The 13,596-nt window shown below is 41.0% G+C and overlaps 1 protein-coding gene across 1 annotated transcript; it reads left to right on the top strand.

Moving 5' to 3' along the window:
* The first annotated feature begins 7,462 nt into the window (after positions 1–7,462).
* lhfpl5b (LHFPL tetraspan subfamily member 5b) lies at positions 7,463–13,108 on the top strand. The gene is made up of 2 exons (XM_022203521.2): positions 7,463–7,871; positions 12,861–13,108. The coding sequence occupies exons 1-2, from the start codon at positions 7,463–7,465 to the stop codon at positions 13,106–13,108; spliced, it is 657 nt and encodes a 218-aa protein (XP_022059213.1).
* Positions 13,109–13,596: the final 488 nt, after the last annotated feature.

Here is a 13,596-nt window from a genome sequence, read left to right as displayed (position 1 = left end):
GGGAGGCTGGGGTTCAATTCCAGGAGTGAGTGAGATAGGCATAGGGAGTGTTGGAGTGAGTGAGTGAGATGAGTATAGGAGGGAGTGAGATAGGCAGCGGGAGTATAGCTCAGTGGGTAGAGTGGCTGGCTGGCACCCGGGAGGCCGGGGTTCGATTCCAGGTGTGAGTGAGATAGGCATAGGGAGTGAGTGAGTGAGATGAGTATGTGAGTGAGTGAGATAGGCATAGGGAGTATAGCTAAGTGGGTAGAGTGGCTGGCTGGCACCTGGGAGGCCGGGGTTCGATTCCAGGTGTGAGTGAGTGATAGGCATAGGGAGTATAGGAGTGAGTGAGATATCCATGGGGAGTATAGCTCAGTGGGTGAGTGAGATAGGCATAGGGAGTATAGATCAGTGGGTAGAGTGGCTGGCTGGCACCCAGGAGGCTTGACTCCATGCGTATCGAGTGCATTCATGTAGACGCACACATTTTCTGAGACGCCTTCGTCTTTATGGCGATCGTTTTTGAAACTGTTAAGTGTTTTGTAACAAAGAAAGTTGAAAACCACCTTCTGACACCTGAAATCTCTGAGTTTTCACACAAAGAACACCTGAACATGTCAAACTGGTTCCATAGTAGAACCTTCACTGTAAAAATGTCATAGTATGGTGTGTTGCTCAAAAAACATTACGATTACTAGGGTTGCCGAGGAGCATCACAAAAACAGGACAAACGCTGGTTTCCAGGGGGTTAGGAGGCTATTTATTTGAAAGAGTAAGTTTACAACAACACAACATGTGAGCAGAAAAATCACAAAGTCTGTCTTTAGTTCAGCTGAAAATATTAGTTTTTGTCTTTTTTATTGGCCAAACTTTTCAGGAAGTAGATGAAGAATAATTAAAGCTCTCATGTAGAAGTCCAACTTATTTTGGATCCTTGTGGAGAGTTTAATCTTCGAGTTGGTAAAGCTTTTGAGTTTTTAGAGTCACATGGATTGTTTTGACAACCAAAACGACCACAAAGATACTAAGCAGTCAAAGCAGACCTGAACCGTCAGTTTTGCCACACATTTCGTGAATGTAAAGATTCTTTTACTTAAACAAACAGAGGAGCCTCTTCCACTTTGAGCATAAAACAAACTAAAACCTTTTGGAGTCTCACATGACAGAAGAGCTGCAAAGCCCCAAAGCAAACGGTGTTTCATTTCATCAGTCGACTGACAGAGAAACACTTCCTTAATTTATGTTCAGGAGACGACTGCAGCTCTAAAACCGAAGTTGGGATGTGTTTAGCTTGTAGTTAATCCCAGTTATCCTTAAGATAATGTCTGATCCTGTCTGTGATGGGAAAAGAGACTGTAAAATTATAAAGGGATTAGAAGAGTTTCACTATCTACCCTGTGTTTAATATCCCACAGACATTAGACTTCAACTTCATTTGGCAAGTTTGAAACAGCAGCTAGAAGAAGATGGATTTATCTTATAATTCATGCCTGGGGTGGAATTTGTTATTCAATATTTTGGGTCTTGCATCAGAGGTTGGGTTTATGAACCTCACCAACAGACCCCAGTACGTGAGGCTTCAGGATTGTGTGGTCGTCTGCAGCATGGGCCTCACAGAGGACAGTGCTCTCCTTCCTCTTTACCCTGTGCACATCGGACTTCCACTACAACTCTAAAAGCTGTCACCTCCAGAAGTTTTCCGATGATGCAGCCATTGTCGGGTTTGTGTCTAAGGAGGACAGGCAGGAGAACAGGATTGTCATTTCTGACTTTGTTGACTGGTGTGAGCTAAACCATCTTCAGCTCAACATCAGTAAGACGAAGGAGATGATCGTTGACTTCCACAAGAGGAAGACACCTCAAACTGCACCGGTGAGCATCCAGGATTTGGACATTGAGACGGTGGACTCATACAAACACCTCAACAGCAAACTGGACTGGACACATAAAACAGAGGTCCTGCACAAGAAGGGCCAAAGTTGTCTCCACCTGCTGAGGACACTGAGGTCCTTCGAAGAGTGCAGGACTCTGCTCCGGACAGGGACAGAAAGAGACTGAACAGACTGGTCAGGAGGGCCGGTTCTGTCCTGGACTGCTCCCTGGACTCCATAGAGGAGGTGGGTGAGAGGAGGATGTTGGCCAGGCTCACATCCGGTTCCCGCTCTGTCCTAGTCATGTGCTGTTGTGTCCCTGAACAAGACACTTTACCCACCTTGCCTCCAGTGCTACGCTCACACTGGTGTATGAATGTGCATGAATGTTGGTGGTGGTTGGAGGGGCCGTAGGCACGGATTGCCATGCTTCTGTCAGTCTGCCCCAGGGCAGCTGTGGCTACAACTGTATTTTCCATCATCAAAGTGAGAATGTGTGACTGAATGAATAATGGATTCATTGTGAAGCGCTTTGAGTGCCTTAGAAAAGAGCTATATAAATCTAATCCATTATTATTATTATTACAAGAAGGAGAGCTATCGCAGGTCATTCATACCATCTGCTGTAAGACTGAACAACATCAGCATCACTGGCTGATGTTAACATAAACCGGGCTTTTATCATCAGCATCATCTCAAATCATAATAAAGTTTGCACAATTTTTTTGCACTGCTGGCATCTTGGACTTTTACAGTTCCATTTATTCCACAGGCCACTTTATGTTGCTGTTGTTCATGTGCAGTTAAACTGTATTTATTCATTTCCATTTTTCATTCTTGCATATATTGTACATATTGTTGTTATTATTGTTATTTTACATATGTTTCGTGCTGCTGGAAGAATGGAAAATTCCCCTGACGTGGGGAAAAATAAGGGATTATCTTATTTATTTATGTTGTACAGCTGTGCTCATAAGTTTACACACTCTGTCAGACTCGTAAAATATGTTTCATTCTTTAATGAAAACATGAATGATCAGAGCAAATACAATTGTGTGACAGTAAAGAATTTTGTCTGACCGCTAACCCTAAATGAAAGACATGATTTTCCATGCTCAAACATTTTTTTTTTAAAAAAGAGACAATACTTCACACATTTCGCCAAGAAATGCAAATTTATGAGCACACCTATACATGTCAGTGGGTTTAAGTCTACTTTACAGCGGATTGAAGGTTTGTGTGTGTTTGTGTGTTTCAGAAGCCTTGATGCAGTCTGTCATCAAGCCTTTTCTCCCCCACATCTCCAGATCTCCTCATCAGGGCATCACGGAAGTAATAGCAGGCTTGATGAAATCCTAACAAGACAGACTTCACATGCTGTCACATGTAGCAGAGATTATGTCTCATTAGAGCAGCTGCTCCAAAGCAGCTTCCTCACATGTTTTTCTTTTCTTTTTTTTTCTCTTCCGCAGGCTGCATTTGATTAGTCTTTTTATCTACACAGTGACGTCTCCTCTCCATCTCATCCCCTGCCTCTCTCTTCCTCCCTGTCTGTCAGGCAGAGCTGGTGTTTCCCCCCCCTCCACCAACAGCTGCTTGTTCCTCGGAGCTGCAGGGAGCCGTCAGGGATCCCCCCGGGGAAGCAGCTCATCCCTGAATTCTCTTTCTCGGTGTCACCTGTGATGCCCTGGAGCGCCTTGTTCCAAACCCTGACTGGAGGGCGAAGAGCACAGATGTTGACATGCTCCGTCCGGCTGCTCCTGTCAGCCTCCAGGTGTGGTTATCCCAAACTGAATGTGGGTTAAAGTGATGAATAAAAATGCGGTGCTGCAGCAAATGAGGATTAATGCTGCTGCAGGTGACAGTGGAGAGTGATGCATCCGGTAAAGAGCTGGATTCACTGGTGTTAAATGGATCCCTGTGTTGGCACTGAGCACCACAGAGCAGCCGCTTTTGGCCAGCATCAGTGTGCTGTGTGATTTGAAGCTGCCCTCTCTGTTTTTATTGTTTTGTTTTCCACATCTGTGCCTTTTCTCTGAGCCACTACAAACAGACTCTCACTCCGCCGTCGTCGTGTAGCCGAACTCTCGACAATCAAAAGCCGAATGGTTTATTTTTTTATTTCTCAACATAAAATCCTGATTGTGTTCCTGTGGATGGCAGCAGTTTTCAGATAAGCAGCGCTCCGATAAGACGACTCAGCTGGAACAATATTGAGTTTGATATCTGCAAACCTTTTTTTTTTAAAGCTGCCTGTGCACCCACTGTGAATTTCAGCAAACTCAAGCAAGATCACTTTAAATATAACATGATGACATCAAGAAAATATCAGAACAAAGGGAGGTTTTACAAAATGAAAAAAAACCAAGCTATACAGTAGAAATGCATCATTTATTGTTATTATTTATATAGAATATATAACATATTTTATGTATATATTATGTAATCTTATATATGTGTGTATATATTATTTTTGCTCATTTCATTTCTATATTTGGGTGTTACAGGGTTAAAGCATCATGATTGTTTCATTTCATTTCCATAGTGCTGGAGCCCAAATGCTGAAAATTGTGTCCATGCCCAAATGTTTATGGACCTGACTGTAAATTAATTAAAGTAAACTTTTGGTAAAATTCAAGGTCTTTTACTTTACATAAGTTGTTACATTTTGTAAAACTTCTACTTTTACTCCCCTACAGCTCAGCAGCAAATATTGAATTTTTACTCCATTACATTTACCTGACAGCTTCAGTCACTTCTGAGATTGTAAAAGCTTTCTTGCCCAGTGACAATTGGAATTTTGAGTTTAAATTATGTGACTATTTCTTAAGCTACACAAAGATAAAAATGTGGATGTTTTTCTGAAGGATATGCGGTTTTCAGCTGTGTTACACACATGTGGTGGTTTTAAATACTGAACCAAAATATAAATGCATCCATCATTTTTAACACAGGAGAAATTTTTTTTTTTTTCTAACACGCTGCACCAACATACTGAAACAACCACGAGACATTATTGGAAATCCTTGTACCCCTTGCAATGACAATAAAGCTTCTTAATCTTCATCTTAATCATAAAGACCAGATTATTTGGACTACTTAAAGTATGTATTTACCGGAATAAAACTCTTTTGTTCTGTAACTCTTGTGTGCGTCTCCACATTATGCTGCAGTCTACAAGCCGTGTCGTTACACAGACATTTTCTTTTCATCTTTTTTTGGAATCAGTAGTGGTGTGTACTTTTTCTGTGTTTTAAAATGGGACTGTTATTTAACAACCGTAAAGCATGTGTTAAAATTTTATTGAGCGTGTTTTCATTCTAATAATTGAGGCCAAATCTCTGAAGCTGTTTCACTGGAGATTTTCTGAGTCTACCAGTTTATAAAAGGTGTTTGATTGAAACAATTTTGGAAAATAAATTGGAAAATAACAGCGTTTCTCCACAAAACATCTAATGAAACATCTGTAAATGTATAGGTTTTACATTGTATTTGACTTATAATCTTTTACTTTTGCTTGGTTGGCCTTTGCTGCCAGTTATCTACCTGTTTTTTATGATTTTTTTCAATGTAAGCTATGTTTTGTACCTAACCAATTAATTCTGGACAAGTATAAATAACCAAGTAAACAGCTCGGACTGTGACTGACAGCTTGAGGAGTACTGGTTAGTCAGCTGTTACAGCAACTGGGTCCAGTTCTTACTGGCCTGTAAAGCTAGGAGACTAATTTTTGCACTGTGTACTCAGTCGTATGCTATTGCAGTAGAAGATTAAATGGAAATGCAATTTCATTCTGTCTGCACTATGACTGTATGTCTGGCAAAACATTCATAAAGTGGATTTGTAATTTGCATAGGATTTAACACTGCTAATGTTTTGCTCATGTCCTATTTATGATAAAGGGGAGACAAAGGAAGTAACAGTGATCTGTTCATGTTTGTGATTGTACAGTTAATGCTTTTATAAAAATTTTATTTAAAGCAGAAAGTGACTGTAAAAGTTCAGAGATATTTTCAGTGTATTTACACAACAACCAGTGGCAGTTCTACACAGGGGCCTGCAGCTGCCTTTCCAAATGTCACTGGCCCCTGTGCTGACTGAATACTAAACCGATAATTTTATCACGGCAAACTGTAGCTCAGCTTTCCTCACGGTGCTGTCTGATGATCTGCCTGTGTTTGCTGGGATTCATTCTGGTGACAAATTTTGGAGAAAGGAGCGGTTAGTTTTCTTATTGCAAGAGACACGGACAAGATAAGCAAAAGGATGTTATATCCTTTTGTTGCCCCAAATAAAAAAGTGAAAGCAACAAGGTCATGTCGAGGTGTAGAGAGAGAGAGGACGCATTAAATAAATTCATTTATAATTGTAGTTGTAAACTATGTTTACTGTGCATCTTTCCACAGATACAGAAGTATCGCGACGGGCCCGACAGTATAGAACCAGACAGCATAGAATCTAGACAGTATAGAGCCAGACAGCATAGAATCCAGACAGTATAGAATCCAGACAGTATAGAATCAGACAGTATAGAATCCAGACAGCATAGATTGTAGACAGTATAGAATCTAGACAGTATAGAATCCAGACAGCATAGAATCTAGACAGCATAGAATCAGACAGCATAGATTGTAGACAGTATAGAATCTAGACAGTATAGAATCCAGACAGCATAGAATCAGACAGCATAGAATCCAGACAGCATAGAATCAGACAGTATAGAATCCAGATAGCATAGAATCCAGACAGCATAGAATCAGGCAGCATAGAATCTCGACAGCAAAGAATCAGACAGTATAGAATCCAAACAGCATAGAAGCAGACAGTATAGAATCCAAACAGCATAGAATCCAGACAGCATAGAATCAGACAGTATAGAATCCAGACAGTATAGAATTCAGACAGTATAGAATCCAGACAGCATAGAATCCAGACAGCAGAGAATCTAGACAGTATAGAATCAGACAGTATAGAATCAGACAGTATGGAATCTAGATAGTGTAGAATCTCGACAGGACAAGGCCTTGGATCTTGACATAATTGAGGACCAGCTCACCTGACAGCACTGCTGCTGTATCTTGTTGCTGTAGTTCTAGGATTTTGAACGGCAAAAAACTTTTGTTACACGTGATTGATTTCAAAAGTGAATTATGTTTCACATTTCAACACTGGCCCTGACAACTTCACTGTTTCAGTTGATGTATTTATTGCAAATTAAAAAATAAACATTTGTTTGATTTTGATATGAAGTAAAATAAAAGCTTTTAGTGCTTAAATGTCATTGTTGTCGTTTTTTAATGTGCCTCTGTGAATAAACACTGGCCCCACCTACAACCGCCACTGACAACAACTGGCTTGCAGTTTCAGGTTTCATTCAGATGAGCTCACTCAGGTGTCGTCTTGTGATGTCAGCAGCACCTTGCTGATTGGACGGAGCTGTCCAGGTGCTGAATCTTGAGTCACTCACAGACAGACAGGCAGACAGACAGGAGGACTGTAAGCTGTGAGGAACAGGGTCAGAATCCCACCACAGATCTTTTTACCCGCTGATCCACTGAGGACAGAGAGTTTTTAAATAAATCCAACACAATCTTTAAATTTCCTCCATCATGGACCTGCTTCCAGCCCAGGAGGCCGCTAAGATCTACCACACCAACTATGTGAGGAACTCCAGAGCCATCGGCGTCATGTGGGCCGTGTTCACCATCTGCTTCGTCATCATCACCATGGTGGTCTTCATCCAGCCCTTCTGGATTGGGGACAGTGTGGACACGCCTCAGGCAGGATACTTCGGCCTCTTCCACTACTGCATCGGGAATGCACTCACCTCGGAGCTCATCTGTAAGGGCAGCGTGCTGGACTTCAACTCCATCCCGTCCCCGGCCTTCAGGACCGCCATGTTTTTCGTGGGCACCTCCATGCTGCTGGTGGTGGGAACCATGGTCTGCTTCAGCCTCTTCTTCTTCTGCAACGCTGGAAACGTGTACAAGATCTGCGCCTGGATGCAGCTGGCCTCAGGTGAGGGACAAGCTGCAGGTTTATTCAGAATCAGCTTTAATGGCCAAGAACGTACACAACATACAGGGAATTTGGTTTCAGCTGTTGGTGTCACCGTGTTGGAATATGGAATGTTGGTGTTTGTTTTGCTCGTGTTAAAATAACCATTCCCTCTAGGCTTTTATTTTGAAGGCATATTTTTAATGTTGTAGGCTTTTAATTTGTCACCATTCCAGCAGCAAAGGAATTGTTTATCTAAGAAGCAGTTTCTTGACATGATGAACATTGTCGAAAAGTCCGAAAATTCAGATAAAGAAGAAAGAAAACAGTTCCACGCTGTTGCTGTCTATCAAAGGATGTGTCTAAACTTAGAAGCAGCTGGAATGGAGACAAGCTCTTGCAGTGCTTCCTGAAGAAAGGTGTGAAGGACAGAAAGGTGAATTTGTGTTCAAAATAAGGCTGACAGAAAACAAAAGCTTAGTGAAACATCAGGAGCTTCACTATTGTCTGGCTGGGGTTTGCTACATCAGTGACCTAAATATGTAGCAAGATTCAGAAACACCCCACAGTTTAATCATTTGTTCCTTGTATCATTTCACAGTCAATTTATAGAAGGATCGCAGTCGTGATCGTCAGCAGGTAACTGACACAGTGATGACTTGTCATGGTTACAGTGATGTCGTGCAGGCAGCTATATCAGAAAATGGGAAATTCATAACAAATCCGTGGATCCAGACTATAAACTGCATCACTGTGAAAATTTAATGAGGTAGTCCTTCCCCTGAAATCATTTCATGCAAATCCAATGATCCGTTTATGAGTAATGTTTCAGACAGAAAGACAGAAAGTCAAACATACTCATTTCACAACTCTGCCGTTCCGTGGCAGACTAACTATGACATTCTTGTGGCATTTTGTACGACATACTAAACTATGACATTTTTTCCACATGTTAGACCACATACTAAACTATGACGTTTTTGTCCACATTTTGGACGACATACGCAACTATGACGTTTTTGTCCACATTTTGGACGATATACTAAACTATGACGTTTTTGTCAGATTTTGGGCGACATACGAAACAATGACATATTTTTTAAAACATTCTGTTTTTGCCATTTATTTGGATGGTTATAGTGAAGGCAGAGAGGAAATGAGGGGGAAGACATGCAGCAAAGGGCCACAAGCAGGAATTGAACCCCAGCTGCTGCATCAGAGACCAGCCCCCATACACTGGTCTCCTACTTAACCTGTTGAGCTATACGAGCACCTAAACGATGACATTTTTGTCACATTTTGAACGTCATACTAATCTATGACGTTATTGTCATATTTTGAGCCACATACTAAACTATGACGTTTTGTCCACATTTTGGACGACATACTAAACTATGACGTTTTTGTCCACATTTTAGACGAGATACAAAACTATGACGTTTTTGTCCACATTTTAGACGACATACTAAACTATGACGTTTTTGTCAGATTTTGGGCGACATAATAAACTATGAAATATTTTTTAAAACATTCTGTTTTTGCCATTTATTTGGATGGTTGTAGTGAAGGCAGAGAGGAAATGAGGGGGAAGACATGCAGCAAAGGGCCACAAGCAGGAATCAAACCCCAGCTGCTGCATCAGAGACCAGCCCCCATACACTGGTCTCCCACTTAACCTGTTGAGCTATACGGGCGCATAAACAATGACATTTTTGTCACATTTTGAACGCCATACTAATCTATGACATTATTGTCATATTTTGGACCACATACTAAACTATGACGTTTTTGTCATATTTTGGACCACATACTAAACTATGATGTTTTTGTCCACAGTTTGGACCACATACTAAACTATGACGTTTTTGTCCACATACTAAACTAGTAAAGCACTCACAGAGTGCAGACCTCCACCAAGGAACACAGGAAACCCATGCAGTAAAGGACCACGAGCTGGAAATTAACCTGCGTCTCCAACACAGTTCTGTTTACAAATCACCTTCTTAACCAGCTGAGCACCTGGACACCTTGCTCTGATTTGTTGGACAACATACTAAACTATAACGTTTTTCTGATATTTTGGACCACATACTAAACTATGACGTTTCTGTCCACATTTTGGACGACATACTAAACTGTGACTTTTTGTCCACATTTTGGACCACAGACTAAACTATGATATTTTTCTCATATTTTGGACCACATACTAAACTGTGACATTTTTCTCATATTTTGGACGACATAGTAAACAATGACGATTTTTCCACATTTTGGACCACATACTAAACTATGACGTTTTTGTCATATTTTGGACCTCATACTAAACTATGACGTTTTTGTCCACATTTTGGACCACATACTAAACTATGACGTTTTTGTCATATTTTGGACCTCATACTAAACTATGATGTTTTTGTCATATTTTGGACCACACACTAAACTATGACGTTTTTGTCATATTTTGGACCTCATACTAAACTATGACGTTTTTGTCATATTTTGGACCTCATACTAAACTATGACGTTTTTGTCATATTTTGGACCACATACTAAACTATGACGTTTTTCTCATATTTTGGACCTCATACTAAACTATGACGTTTTTGTCCACATTTTGGACGACATACTAAACTATGACGTTTTGTCATATTTTGGACCACACACTAAACTATGACGTTTTTGTCCACATTTTGGACCACATACTAAACTATGACGTTTTGTCATATTTTGGACCACACACTAAACTATGACGTTTTTGTCCACATTTTGGACCACACACTAAACTATGACGTTTTTGTCCACATTTTGGACCACACACTAAACTATGACATTTTTTTCCACATTTTAGACGACACACTAAACTATGACATTTGTTTCATATTTTGGACCACATACTAAACTATGACATTTTTGTCCACATTTTTGTACCACACACTAAACTATGACGTTTTTGTCCACATTTTGTACCACATACTAAACTAGAAAAGCACTCAGAGAGTGCAGACCTCCACCAAGGATAGAGAGGAAAACAGGAAACCCCTGCAGTAAAGGACCATGAGCTGGAACTGAACCTGCGTCTTTGACGCAGTTCTGTTTACAAATCACCTTCTTAACCAGTTGAGCTATCTGGACACCGTGCTCTGACTTGTTGGACAACATACTAAACGATGATGTTTTTCTGATATTTTTGACCACATACTAAACTATGACGTTTTTGTCCACATTTTGGACGACATACTAAACTGTGACTTTTTTTCCACATTTTGGACGACATACTAAACTATGACGCTTTTGTCCACATTTTAGACGACATATTTAACTCTGACGTTTTTTCCCACATTTTGGACGGCATACTGAACTGTTACATTTTTCTCAAATTTTGGACCACACACTAAACTATGAAATATTTTTTTCAGTTTTGTAGGATGGACGAGGTGAGACTGGCAGGAAATGGGGTCATAATATGCAGTAAAGGGCCACGAGCAGGAATCGAACCCAGACTGCTGCATCAGAGACCAGCTCCTATATGTGGATCACCTCCTTAACCTGTTGAGCTATACAGGCGGCCAACAGTTTTTTGCGTTTTGAATGATATACTAACCTATGACTTTTTTGTCCACATTTTGAACCACATGTTAAACTATGACATTTTTTCCACATTTTGGACGGCATACTGAACTGTTACATTTTTCCCATATTTTGGACGACACACTAAACTGTGAAATATTTTTTTATTGCCTTTTTTCAGTTTTATTGGATAGACAAGGTGAAACAGACAGGAAATGGGGGCAAAACTTGCAGCTCAGGGCCACAAGCGGGAATCAAACCCAGGCCACTGCATCAAAGATCAGCTTCTATACGTGGTTCATCCGCCTTACAAGTTGAGCTATACAGGTGGCCAACATTTTTCCACCTTTTGAATGATATACTAACCTATGACTTTTTTGTCCACATTTTGGACCACATACTAAACTATGATGTTTTTCTAATATTTTGGACGACATACTAAACTGTGATATTTTTTTCCACATTTTGGACGACACACTAAACTATGACAAAATCTAATCAGGTGGTTCTTGTGTCATTTCTGACCTTCCCTGAAAATTTCATTCAGATCTGTTTGTCCGTTTTTGAGTAATGTTGCTGACGGACAGACAGATGGACAAACGCACCTCAATCGTCACATAAGTGTTTCCAGTAATAAGGTTAAAGGTCACAGTCTTATTCTATTTAGTGCCACCTTCTAACTTTCCAGATAAAGAACCAAACATTCTCCAGGTTTTTCTGTTGTCTTGAAAGTGCCTCTCCAACTAAATCTTTTAAACCTTCGACAAAGCTCACCACCTGAATACCAAAAGCTGAAAATAAAGCTTTGAAGGAGATCTGAGCTTCTCCTACGAGCTGTTCTCTCTGACAGGTGTGAGATGATAAACTCCTCGAGTCATGAGCCGCCTTCACACCTCTCTGGTTTCAGGCGTGATGTGTGTTTGTACTGGATGTGTTGTTCTCCACCGTGGAAGCCAGTAAGGGATCCGGTTTCAGGCCAGACTCTGACACCTCTGATGGTGGATCAGTTACACCTAACTAGATCAGGTGTTGCTGTGGTGTTAACTGATCTCAACCTGAAACATACCAGGAATGATAAAACTACTCAGGATCAAAATCTATATTAAAAAAAAGCAGAAATTACTTGACCAGCACGTAACCACTAAATTAAATTTTTACTGTAAGTGGCTTGGGGGGGAAAAATCAGAGGAAACTTTACCAGATGAAGAGCATTTAACATTTAATAACTTCCATAAAAGAACATCATGCAAACAGCCCTACTGAGCATCCTCTGCCCAGCTGCACCATAAATAAATGAAACCTTTGGCACTTTATGGGGGTATATCATGCGTTATCCTGCACAAGGGGCTCCAGAAAAGCCCCCTCATTATTATTTATCAAAGTAAGAGCACACAAGCGGAAATTATTGCATGACTTCTTCATTTCTATGTCCACCTCCTGCAGCTGCATTGATGGTGATGGGCTGCCTGATCTACCCGGACGGCTGGGACGCTCCAGAGGTGAAGAGGATGTGTGGCCAGAGGACGGACAAGTACACCCTGGGGAACTGCACGGTGCGCTGGGCCTACATCCTGGCCATCATCGGCGTTCTGGACGCCCTCCTCCTGGCACTTCTGTCCTTCACCCTCGGCAACAGGCAGGATAAGCTGCTGCCAGAAGACTTCGAGGTGGAGGGAGGAGGCGAGGGTTGAGGTATGATGTTCGAGAGACTGATTGCTGCCTATAAACCCTCCTCACAGAGGAAGTTTTAATGTGTCATAGCCGAAAAAGCACAGGAGTGATGGCATCAAAGCTGGAGAGCAGCTGGAGCACATTCAAGCAAAATGAGTTTATGCAATGCAGATTAAGCCTTTCAGTGCCAAGTGAATCTCTCTGTATTCTGAAGGTATAGCAGAATTTTAAATCCGATGCAGCCGTAAAAATGCATTTTATGTCAACGAGCAATATTGGTTTCCAGAGCTAAGGAGGGATGCAACTCTAGTGACAGAGGCAGAGTACGGAGGAAAAACCAAGGAAACGTCTGCAAAAGGCTTCCGATGCTCCAGTTAACATCGAAAAGTGTCTTACATCCTATGTATTTCTTTAACGTTTTCCTCAATCTCAATGAAAAATGTCACTTTTTTCCTTTTGTGAAGGACGAGCAAGCACGACCTATAGTTGCATGCAAAATTATTCAACC

Source organism: Acanthochromis polyacanthus, chromosome 6, assembly GCF_021347895.1.
Source record: "Acanthochromis polyacanthus isolate Apoly-LR-REF ecotype Palm Island chromosome 6, KAUST_Apoly_ChrSc, whole genome shotgun sequence".
Classification (NCBI taxonomy): Eukaryota; Metazoa; Chordata; class Actinopteri; family Pomacentridae; genus Acanthochromis; species Acanthochromis polyacanthus.
This window is presented reverse-complemented; position numbering and strand designations above follow the sequence as displayed.

Coding starts and splice junctions, on each gene's coding strand:
- lhfpl5b (XM_022203521.2), top strand. CDS start 7,463: ATGGACCTGCTTCCAGCCCAGGAGGCCGCTAAGATCTACCACACCAAC. Junction 7,872..12,860: donor CTGGATGCAGCTGGCCTCAG/GTGAGGGACAAG, acceptor CACCTCCTGCAG/CTGCATTGATGGTGATGGGC.